The 12,540-nt window shown below is 42.0% G+C and overlaps 1 protein-coding gene across 1 annotated transcript in view; it reads left to right on the plus strand.

Moving 5' to 3' along the window:
• col6a1 (collagen, type VI, alpha 1) overlaps window positions 1–11,901 on the plus strand; it is a 44,827-nt gene extending 32,926 nt beyond the window's left edge. The window contains exons 27-35 of the mRNA XM_054766739.1: window positions 1,561–1,596; window positions 1,960–1,996; window positions 2,250–2,258; window positions 4,506–4,639; window positions 4,942–5,048; window positions 7,727–7,913; window positions 7,993–8,164; window positions 8,257–8,286; window positions 9,634–11,901. Of these exons, the coding sequence (XP_054622714.1) occupies window positions 1,561–1,596; window positions 1,960–1,996; window positions 2,250–2,258; window positions 4,506–4,639; window positions 4,942–5,048; window positions 7,727–7,913; window positions 7,993–8,164; window positions 8,257–8,286; window positions 9,634–10,238 (1,317 nt within the window). The 3' untranslated portion in view covers window positions 10,239–11,901. The remainder of the gene's footprint in view (window positions 1–1,560; window positions 1,597–1,959; window positions 1,997–2,249; window positions 2,259–4,505; window positions 4,640–4,941; window positions 5,049–7,726; window positions 7,914–7,992; window positions 8,165–8,256; window positions 8,287–9,633) is intronic.
• Window positions 11,902–12,540: the final 639 nt, after the last annotated feature.

The following is a 12,540-nucleotide window of genomic DNA, read 5'->3' on the forward strand; positions in this document are numbered from 1 at the left end:
CACTCCTTTGACTGTGCCTTTCGTCCTGGCGCCGTTACGCTGTACTATAGCGTTTTTGTATCCTTTTTAAAACATACTGCTGCAGTACACCTCCTGTTGTGGTCTTCCTCTTTCGAACCGAAGATTCATTTACAAGCTAGCAAGCAAGCTAGCGATGACACAGGAGACACGGCAGGGTGGCAGGTCTGCAGCCAATCAGGACGCAGAAAACAATGGGCGGTGCAGACAGACGAGAGAGGGAAGCTAGAGACACTCAACTTCCCACAATGCAATTCTTCTTAAAGGGCCAGGCTCGGCCTGTAACATACGTTCATAAAAATCTGCGAAAGATGAACGACGATGGAACACAGTGGAACATATTTAAGTAAAGTAAAGGCAACAAATGCTATTTTTCCAGTGTTCAAGTTAGTTTAAATCAATCACACATTGTGCAGGACACTTTGCGTGATAAAAACATGTATAGATTTAATTCTAGTGTGCAGTTATCCATTTTAAATGGCTCCGATTCGATGGAATGGCCCATATGTAATATGTAAAATATTCATGCAAACATTTTCACTCAGGGACGTCCAAAGACGGTTGAAATCTTGAACTCATTAGCGTAGCACCAAAGCATACTTGAATGTCTGTAAACAACTGCCATTGCATTTTGCCAGATGATTTTGCTCTGCAGGCAGGAAACGCTTAAGCCTGGTTCTACTTTGTTGTCGGAGAGCCTGTTTGATTTGTGCGGTGAGGCCTCTGTCTGTCGCAGCACCCCAGCTTTGCTGCTAGACCCCTAAAAGAAAATGCTTTTGTAGCTCCAATAAAGGTCCACTAATAATGTTTTAAGTGTGTATTACGGTGTGTTTGCTGCCTTGCTGCTGATCCCATTGACGGGCCGTGACTAAGCGACACACAGCTACTCCTGACCACTCAACATAACATAAAACCGCATGCAAATACACATAAAAACATAACCACTTGAGTTTGGCTTATTTTAAGTTGGAAAAACTGTGCAATCCCCGCCTTTTTTTCCCCAAAAAGAACAATGTGAAAACCCAAGGAATGTGTCTAAATATAACCATATGTTTGGATGCGTGTTCCGCAAATAAAACCATCATCTGCCCGACTCTAGCTGTTACTTTCCACACTCCGCTCCACCCCCGCCGCCCATCTCGGACTTGTGTGTGTTCAGCATATCTCTCTCTGCATCACGTCTGCATTCACGGACCATCGTGGTGTCTCTCGTATGTCTGTCTGCGTTGCTGCGAGCACACATGCAAGCGAGCAAGCAACGCTGGAGAGAAGAAAAAAAAAAAAGCTCTTAAACTGGAGTTTAATGTCTGTTTTAAACAAAACAGATGTTGTCTTCCTTCCCATGTGAGAGAATAAAGCACTGCGGTGATGACCGATTGGAGGAGTCACATGTCGGAAAAAAGTTGTGGGAGTATGTCAGTTGATTGGGACTGGTTTTCTGAAGAAGCGGCACTTGAGAGTAGAAAATATCACTATGACTCGCATCTACCAGGCAAAGTACTGTCTCCTTATCCCTTTTATAACTCCTTATCTCTCTTTTAGGGACCTCCTGGCCCTCCTGGACCTCCAGGAACTGATGTAAGTATAAAAACGGAAGAATCAGTCCGTTTAATCCGATCTCTCACCCATATATTATCCACGAGACAGGAGGCTTAGGCGTAATTCCCCATTGAGGCTGTGCGAGATTGGACTTAGAATGTGATACTCTATGTTCCGTCCAAAGGCACACATCCAATTTCCTGAACACCAAATCCCACAGCCTTTCACCCAACAGTCTGCTCAGTAAAATATCAACATCATGTTTTCCTTTGTACTTTTTTTCCTCCACTTTTTTGTTATTTTTTTTGTTGTTGTTGAAAGCCGCCCTTTTTGCGATAGAAAAAGTTATATAATGTGATTTAGGAGTGTGTTGCCATACAGTAACTCCGCCTCTCTCCTTAGGAATGTGAAATTCTGGATATCATCATGAAGCTCTGCTGTGGGTTTTGTTACACTAACACACACACACACACACACACATACTGTATATACACATATATATATACTTGACATACAAAGGCAACCCTTTCTATCCCTTTTGCCCTTTTCAATTTGCTAATCAGTCTCTGATTATCCAAACGTGCAATCGAACCCTGAAGAATGTTAAGGTGTTGCAGGCATTTTGCACAGTCAGCTTGATTAACTTTGTTCTGATTTGTGTGTTTTTCTATGAATTCCGGACCGAATCACAGCTTGTTGTGGTAAGTTTCAATGAATGGAAACAGTCACAGTGGAACCTCCAAAGTCAAAGCCCCAAATGTCGTACAATTTGTCGTTTAGCCCAAATGTACCCATACCCATATTGTAGGGTTGTGAATGATAACCTGATGCGACCAGATAACTGCTTTGACAAGCGAGCAACACGGCCGCATCATTAGCAGCCTCCTGAATGGATAAGAATCAGCCGTAAATCCTTTGATTAATCGATTGTAAAGACGTGCACCTGGTATGGCAAGACTAGCAACCGGTTGACAGTTCGTCTTTTAAACAACGCAGGACCCTAGGCTGCTGGTCAGAGGATTTTCGTTCATACTCTGCCATTTACCAGGACTGAAGATGATCATGGATGTACTATATCCAGTAGTAGCGGTGCGTACATTTATCTTATTGTCTTATTTATGATGTATTGTGTACAACTAAGACAGGAACAACATCAAATTAAAAAGCACTAAATGAATACAGAGCCACCAACCACCAGTACGAGCCTGGACTTTAGCACTCAGTAACGTCATCCAATCTTACCTTTATGCATTCCCACATAGTATCAGCATTTGGGACCAAATATGAAATGAAAGAAAAACGGGAAAAATGCAGCATAGTAGTCTATCTGTACGGGGAGAAAGTTACATGGAGCGTTCAAGGACCGTCAAAATTGTGGGATTTCGAACTGTATATTATTTTTTTAAATAAAATAATGGCCCATATTTCCAAAATTGATATCCATTTGGGGACCCCTGCCTTACAGCTTGCTTGGGGATATGTGACGTGCTCTTTTACACATTTGAAAATTCCACTTATGCAATTGGCTTCTTTATTTTGTAACCTAAGATTAATGCCTACATCAACAAATATAACCATGAAATCGTATTGAATCAAATCATATCGAATTGTATAGTTTGTACACTGTATCGCATCGTATCTAATCATTCTGTTCTTAAAATATATCATTTTTTAATCGTATCGTAACTCGTTTATCTAGATGCGTATCAAATCGTCTCCCACAAAGATATTTACAACCCCACCGTGTAGGCAGCCGCTCTTTCCTCAAACGAGTGCCACTTTATGCCTCTTTTAATGTGACGCCACCGGATGCATTCCACAACTAAGCACTGTTTGTGCAAAATACTGCAATATGCAGTGTAAGTTATGGAAAAAGTTTATTTTAAACATTTGGTCTCAACAAAAGAACATGTTCTACTACCATCAGCAGCTATCACAACACTGATGAATTTCATCAATACCTATAAACCGCTGCTGGGTGGCAGTATTGCTCTGTAAACACCCTCTGGTTTCTTCGTTTGTGTGGTATTTTTACTGTACTTTAAAACTGACAGTTTTAAAAATAAATGTTTTATTAACTCATTCAATACCAAAGATGTAATTATACGTTTTCTTACACCAGAAAGCCCGATCACAGCAACGTATTAATACGTCTTTTACGTTTTTTGTTGCGTGAGAAGCCAAAAGAGGGGATGACGCAACTCCACACTAACGCATTTCGCTTCCAAGCAATTTTAAGCCATAAAAACGGCCACAAGGTGGCAGAAGAGCTCGGCAGGGGTCAATGGGATGGTAAAAACACTCGAGGTAGGAGGAAGTGAGAGAGCATGGAGGAGTGTAGCGTGCAGAAGGGTATGCATTGTAGGGCAATTTTAACATATGCACACACATAGTTCGGTTCCAAATGTGCAAATTGCAAATAGTTCATGGCCTTATATTTGTAAATAAATTGAGTAAATTATAATTTTGATGTAAAACAACACCTTTTTCGTGTTTTTTGTGTAGTTGTTTAGATATCTGAGCTGTCACAAAAAGCTGTTTTTCTCCCTTTTTTAGTCAGGAGCTGATATTTTCCTGAAATGTACCTATGTTCTACTGCTGATTATTAAAGAACGGAAAAAGGTAGAAACAAACTTTTTTTTGCTGATGAAAGACGGGAGTCTAATTTTTGATCATGTTTATATAGCCGTAGAACACAATATTCATCTAAATATTCTTGAAAGATCCGTCAAAATCTTGAATCTTGAATCTTGAATCTTGAATCTTGAATCTAAAATGGCCAGTACTGAAGGGGTTGTCTTTTGAAAAATGGCTGATGTGCTGTTGTGGAATAAATTCTTTTGAAATTCCAACAACTTTGTCTGAGAAGGTTCCACTGCCGCTGTGTCGTTTCTAGTCCTGCGACGTGGCTGCAGATGTTTTGTGTTGATTCTGTCGTGTGTCGTCAGAGTGTAAATGTGCAACTCTGGACTTGGCGTTCATTGTGGACAGCTCGGAGAGCATCGGTTCTACCAACTTTGCCCTTGCCAAGGACTTTATCATCTCCGTTGTGGACAGGTTGATTAAAGACCAGCAGGTCAAGGTAATGTTATTTATTTCACCGTCATCGCATGCCTAATTACTCAGTGACCATCTGTTTACATTGGATCGTTTGCAATGTTGTGGAAAAAAATGCTTCCTCAGAGATGTGAGGGAATAACTTCATGAGAAAAAAAATTGCGTCTTGGGTTTTTAAGCTGGCTCTTATTCGTCTCTCCCGACTCCCCCCCCCTTCCTGTTTAGATGTAATTAGCCAGGAAGGGAGGGGATGCAGAGATGCTGACAGAAGAAAACATGCCGATAGACATAACAAACAGATAAAACCGGTGCGTGTTTCCTCTCCAGTTTGCAGGTAATGAGTCCAGAGTGAGTGTTGTGCAGTACAGCGGCTCAAAAGCCCAAGAGGTCGTCCAACTGGGAAGCAACGTTGCTACACTCACGGAGTTTAAACAGTGAGTTGTCAAGCAAACACACAGACACACACACACTCAGCCTTCATTTTTTCCTTTTGTCATCACTCTTTGACTGTGTTGTTAGTTTAGTGTCACAACCACACAGAGCATTTGTTTTCAGACACATTTGTCAATGAAACCATAACATTACTCCTGCTCATAGATTGTAGCACATTGTTTGCTAAGTATAGCAATATACTGTAGTAGTTGTCGCTGCCCAATTATACATAAAAAGAGTGGAACCCTTAAGGCCAACCACAATTTGTTCCTGGTCACTGGCTGACCTCCGGTTGGTTCAGGTTTCAAAACAATTTTCCCTCAGCAAACCATGGAAATGGATATAATCTGTTCCAATGTTCCACAGTCACCATCATAAAACCTCCCTACAAGTCATGTTTTAAGGTGCAGTCACATTCACTTGTGACCTTTTGGTAGAAATCTTAGGAGAACGTTCAGTAATAGAGGATTTCCTCAATTGGTGCATATTTGTATTTAGATTCTTCTGTTTTCTTATGATATTTTATACTCTTATCTAACAGAGATGCTGCGTTCATTTTGTTTTCACTTGACTACGACGACAATAAAGCATTAACATTAACATTAGGTAACTTAAAATACATAAATAAAATGGGTGCATTTTGTTGGTTGCTGTGGTAGACACTGCCTCGCTTACTTTGCACTGAACAGGAAGTCACTGTGTGCACATTTTAATGCTGTGTAACGAGACAGTAGTTATGTCGCTGTTGTCGTTTCATAGTCGTTTCATTGTCGTTTCTTAGCGATAACGAGGAAGGTGACAATCCTACAACACGTCGACATAAGCAGACCGATTTTTTTTCATAAAAATGACCAAATTTAATATCAACGTAAGCGAACCACCATATGTGTCGACTTAAGCGGGTTCCACTGTACTCTAGCAGGGGTTCTCAACTGGTCTCAAACTGGGACCCACATTTTCCAACGGTCATTTAGTTGCGACCCACTTTTATTTACTTAAGTCATTTTCATTTTTATTTGTTTTTAATGATGTTTTACACTTTTATTTAAGTCATTTTTATTTTTAATTATTTTAAACAGTTTTTATTTTATAAAATTTATTTTTATTTTTTATTTTTTTAGTTTATATTTATTTATTTATGCTTTAAGTCAAACCAAGCAAATGTATTTATTTCTTTTAAAATCGCCAGTGTCGTCTTTTGAAACATTGGGACGCATATTTACACGTCCAAAGTGCATTTTAGAGGATTTTATTAAGGCATTTTGCCAAGAAAATGAGGAAGAACATAACCGCATGCATACAAATAATGCATAAATTCAAATTAAGTATCAAAATTGCACTAAATAAGACCACATAATCACATATTTTACTTCTAACGGTGCAATGAATATATATAACATACAGGAAGATGACTTAATATTGCTCAATTTTATGTTTGAAATTTAAAAAATAATAAGTCAGACATCTGAAACATTAGTAGTATAGTACACATTCTGCGACCCACCCAGAATGGATCCACGACCAACAGTTTTACAACCGCTGCTCTATCATGAAGTGCGGATATTGATACTTCCGATTCCAGCTCTTCATGCTCTGAAGTCGACAGTCAAATCAAAATATCGATACTTTCCATACTTCAGTCATTTGAGGTCATGTTTGTCTGTTGAAACGATGACCGTACGTAAACGGAGCCACGTGTGAAAAATTGTGAATAAAGTTTTCATTCTTAGGCTTAGACAGACTTTACTGATCCACAATAAAGTCTATAAAGTCTATCATAAAAAGAAAGAATAGATCAAGATAAACAAGATTTGCATATTTACAAATAGTGTGTAAAAATATAAGTAAATTTACACTTTATACAAGGGAGGGCAGTACAGTACAGCGCAATACTGTTCTGAATGATCTTTTACAGACAGGTGAGGTACCGTAGAGCTGGATGGTGCGTGGAATGATTGAAGTCCTGTAGCGTTCACTGTGGGAATGGAACTGGGGGAGTCTGTGGGAAAATGAGCTCATGCATGAGCTCTTTTGTCCGATGGAGTATATTAGTTCTCAGTAATTCATCATTTATTTTTTTATTATTATTAAAAAATACCATTTTCACATATTTAATATGATTTTCTCCTCTGTTTTTTCTTTTGTTGTATATTGGCTTGGCTCGATTGTAAATCCCCCCCGCTACCGCAATATACTTGGGGGTTTAAACTAAATTACTTTAATCAATTAAAATATTTATTTATTTAAATGATATTTAAATAAACAATTTATTTGAATTAATGAATTAATTAAATGTCTTGTATTCTTTATGCTATGATATGAAATACACTACTTTTTAAAATTAACCAGGCACACTAGGTGAATTTGCATGACGTGTCGGTATCGGGCCGGTATTGCCGATAAGAGCACGAATTTCCCTCAGTATCGAATCGGAAGCAAAATCGGTGGTATCGCACATCAATACTGTAGTACTGTACCTTAAGTCAACGCTTGTGTGCATTTGCAAAAGCCAAAGAAAAAGCAAAACATGCACAGATGAATCCTTTCTTGTGTGACATCATGCTAGTGACGCTTTGTGAACATTTTGGCTGAATGTTCATCTTTCGACTGTATGTGAGGAAATTGCATTTACTTTCCCATATGGGGTTGAGGTCAAGGTTCTGTGTGTGCGTGCCTGCAGGGCTGTGAAAGACCTCAACTGGTTGGCCGAGGCCACTTACACTGGCGAGGCTCTTAACTTCGCTCTGGAGAACACCATCAAGCTCATGAGGCAGGAGAACCGAGTCGTTCTTGTTCTCACCGACGGACGCTCCGACATTCTCAGGGATAGGGTTCCTCTCAACGTTCTCTGTGGTAAAAACATCCGGGTAAGCTGCGCAGACTGAGGTACGCCCCTGGTAATCTCACGCTCCATCAAACCTAAGAACTTCTCTGGCGGGCCCCCAGGTGGGAGGCTTGGGCGTGAAGGACTACTCCGGCCGTCAGCCCAACCAGGAGCAGCTTGGAGATCTGGTGTGCAAAAGTGATCCTAAGCCAGGATTTTCCTTTGTCCTGGACAACTTTGCCGAGCTGCTGGATGACACCTTCCTGCAGAACCTCACATCCAAAATCTGTCAAGGTACCACAGCCGGAAAGAACACAAACAACACACGATGCCATGCTTTTCAAGTTAAAGTAAACTGACATCGAATTTGTTGTTCTCACGTCCAGATAAGAAGTGCCCGGACTACAAGTGCCCAAGTAAGTCTGGTTTTTTTTGTAAGTACAGCATTGGAATGGCTGAGAAGCCTTTGGGTTTTGGGTATTTTAAGTACATTCTTGTTCATTGGTTATACTCAATGTACCGCGAATTTTCAGCTGTGAAGTACAAGGGGTGTAACAATTTCTGAGTTCCGATTTAGGGCAAGGCGATGCAGCCCGGTAGTAATATCCTGGTATTTTTTCGCTGAATGGTGATACTGTAGTCGTCCCTCGTTTATGGCGGTTAACTGGTTCCCAACCCGACCGCAATAAATGTCAATAAATTGAATATTTTCGTAGTTAAAGCATAGAAAACCTGTTTATGACTTTCTAAGTAAGTTTTTGACATTATTTGAGTCACCTTTACACTCCTATTATTCATTGTTTGCATCACATTGCACAACTCTTAACGTACTTGGAAGTACTGTAAGTGTGGAAGTGCTCCAGTTGAAACGCAGCCAGTGTTTCCGTCCCTGTTAGAAAAAAATAGGCAGCCGCACACCGGATGTAAATGGAAAGTTGAATCAAGTAAATAGTCCTAATCTCTTGGTCTAGTCTTTAGTATTTCCAGCAACAACACAGTGATGGAGTCCAATTACGGGACAAAGATAACAACGTAACACTTAACGACTGGCGCGGTAGACATTCAGAGGTTAGGCTAGACTTTTTATTTTGAAACAAGCCTGTAAAAAAATGTAAATTTTTGGAACACGACTCGCTCCGCTCCCTACAAACCCTCCTGCTCGCTTGACACTGATGTTCTCCTCCAATTTCGGATCAGCATTTGCAATAAAAGTGACTACTGTAATTATTTGATAAGATTCACTTCCTGAACCCTCCCTTCCCTTCTCGCTTCCTCACGCACGGATGAAACACGTTTCAGGTATAAAATGTCTGAAATGGCAGGATCGATGGTCGAAAGCCACACAGGGCAAACATATGGTGCGTTGAAGGACCGCCAAACAAAGTGCAAAATCTCAACGCTTGGTGGAAAAGCGTTATGAGCGAAGCATAAAAAAAGAAGTGGTCTTTTTAAACGTGTATGGTGTACATTTGACGAGTATTATCATGTACTCACAAATCATATCCGACCCTTGGAGAATGAGATGTGTTTTCTGATGAAAAAATTGCCTATTTTTTGGGGGGGGGGGAATGTAAAACTAATTTTTCCGTCCAAAAATCTGCCAAATCATCAACGTGTGGTGAACCACAGGGGAAAACTTGCCAGTCGTATTGTAAAAATGTTAGAAATCAATTGATGAACAGGTGAAACTTTACTCCCCTACTTCGTATGCAGTTTATTTCTTCTCGATTCGACTGTTGATTTGTTCATCGTGTGTGTTGCAGTCTCCTTCTCTCAGAATAACGACATCCTGGTGATGATGGACAGCTCAGCGAGCGTGGGCCAGAAGAACTTTGACTTAAGTAAGACCTTCGTGCAGCGCTTGGCCGAGCGCTTCCTCAACGCGGAGAAGCAGAGAGGCGCCAACGTGCGAGTGGCTCTCGGCCAGTACAGCCGCAGCGCCCGCATGGAGCAAGCCCTGACGACGAACATGACCCTGCTGTCTTATTATATCAACGAGATGGCTTTCCAAAATGACGGCACCAACGTGCTGGAGGCCATGGACTTTGCCATCAAGAACCTACCGAGCCGCGGGGACGCGGCAGGAAACAAGAGGAAGGTGGTGTTGTTCTCCGACGGCAGGTCCCAGGCCGTCACCGAGGCCGTTCTGGAAAAACGCGTTCGCGAGCTGGCGGACGCCGGATTGGAGCTCTTTGTCATCGCGGTGGGCAGCCAGGTCAACGAGGTCAACCTGCGCGTGCTGGTGAGCAGGGGGCAGCGCGATAACATCAACTACGCCCAGCGCCACCTGTTCCGTGTGGCAGACTACCCCTCCCTGCTTCGCGGGGTCTTCCACCAAACCGTCTCCAGAAGGGTGTCCATGCCCTGAAGAACAGGAACAACTCCTTAGATTTTTAGTCCCATTATGAATAGTCACGCATTTACCATACACTGTTTTTTTCAAAACAACCGTTTGTGCAGCAGAAATTGATCTTTTTTATTTTTCATAGACCACCAAGCGGCTGTGAGGGTCAGCTCATTAGAGCGTAACGGTAATGATAACCTAAACCATGTTTGGATTGTAAACCAAGGAAAATTGCTGCCTTTGAGATCTTAATCAGGATAAAGTTCTCCCCAATGGCAAAAGATTGGCTACGATCCATTTTTTTGTGTTCATTGTGTAACCCGACTAGTCTGCCCCTGCACATGCCCAGGGATCGCACCAGGGTCCGCAGATGAGAGCAGAGACTATCTGATGAGCTAAAGGCCCGAGCTGTTCGCTCGTCATCCAGCGCTGCTCTACTCTCCTGGTTCGATCCACAGATGAGAGTAGAGCAGCGCTAGCTAACGACTTAAAAGCCCGAGCAGTCAACTCATCGTCCGGCTTTTATCGGACGAGCTCAAACCCTGAGCTGTCAACTTGTCCAGTGCTGCTCTACTCTCATCTGTGGACCCTGGTAAGATCCCGGGCATGTGCGCAGCACTAGCCAATGAGCTACAAGCCCCAAAAAGCAGCTCATCGTCCGGCTTTTAGCCAACGAGATAAAACCCTGAGCTGTCTATTTGTTGTCCAGCTCTGGGGTGTGTGCAGCCTAGCCGACGAGCTAAACCCCAGAGCCTCCAGTGTGGCTCTGCTCTCATCTGTGGACCCTGGTTGGAACCCCGTGCATGTGCAGGGGTGGAACAGTCGGGTCACATTGGTGCCGTGACCTGTGTGAAACTGAGGTTTGGGGGCGGTGAGTGTAAGAGATGCCAGCAGGGATGGCTGTGCGACACCCTAAAGAGCCGCGCTGGATGACGAGTTGACAGCTCGGGCTTTTAGCTCGTTGGCTAGCGCTGCTCTACTCTCACGTATAGACAAGATTTGAACTACAATGGTAATGAATTTGATCCGCTAGTGGGCCCCTACACCCTCGAAATGACTTCACTAGTCCGCCATGTCAACATGAGCTTGAGACGTATTCCTGAGCTGAAACATGACGTGAAGTCTGTATTAAATGACCAACGTGAGGAGGAGGATGTGACATCATGTGACCTCCTAAACAAATCCCATCAGCACCTCACCTGTTACTGATGAGAGCAGCTGGGCTCCACATGTGCCATCATACCTACGTGTGCCTCATTGTGTCTATGATTTACATGTGTGCGGCGGTGCCTTCGATACGCTCCTCGGGTGATTGTTCCATAAACAATTCTGCTGGGCCCGGCGGTTGGGATGACAGAGCGACACAAACCTGCTGTGTAATTTCTGCGCGGTTTGAGAAGACTCTGTCAAACACACACACGCATAAACACTCCTTCGTATTTCATTAGCGAGTTCGGAAAACATCTGTCATGGTTGAAGGCTGGAAAAGAACCTAGCAGGACTTCCCTCACAAAGCCACCCACCTCGTAGAACCCAACCGAGCATCCAAGGTTCCACACCTTGTGTGCCATCACCGAGTGGAGGCTGTGCAGTCGTCATTACCTGTGGTGCTACTAGTCCAGTGTATCAGCCGTTAGCCATGTAAAGAAGGAGGACTGTTGAAAGTGATTCTTCAATAAAGGTTGCTACACCAAATTGGCTTTTCTCGCACTTATTTACACGCTATTTTAGTCAAACATTTCATTTCCTAATCGGATTACATCGTGTTTTTTTGTTATTGTACGCACACTGTAAAGCCTCATTTTGTTGATCTTATTTAAAGATAATTCTATCCTCGCCTAAAAAAAACTACTAGAGGTTTTTTGTGAATCGGTACACACGGGTACCCGTCTCGTTGAACTCGTTCATTTACACGCAGCTTGTCACCGCTCGCTAAACTACCAAAAGGAAACCGGGTAGCGTGTCACTAATGGTGCAACTGTTACTCTAACTGCATTTGTAGAAATCAGGGATGTCCAAAGTGCGGCCCAGGGGCCATTTGAGGCCCGCTGGTGTTTTTTTTTTTTTTATTGGCTCGCAGCACATTCTAAAAATACAATTTAACAAGAAAACTAAAAAAAAAAATTTAAAAAAGCAACAATGGAAAAATTTGCAGTAATTTTACAAAAATAAAGGCAGCATATTACAAGAAAAATGTTGTACTCTTAACGAGAAAAAGTCGTAATTTTATGTGAATAACATCGTAATATTATGAGGCAGCAAAGCTTTATTAGTTGCATAGAGTTGAAATAATTTTCAAAATATACGTTATTTAGAAGATTATTGA

Source organism: Dunckerocampus dactyliophorus, chromosome 2 (genome assembly GCF_027744805.1).
Source record: "Dunckerocampus dactyliophorus isolate RoL2022-P2 chromosome 2, RoL_Ddac_1.1, whole genome shotgun sequence".
Taxonomy (NCBI): Eukaryota; Metazoa; Chordata; class Actinopteri; order Syngnathiformes; family Syngnathidae; genus Dunckerocampus; species Dunckerocampus dactyliophorus.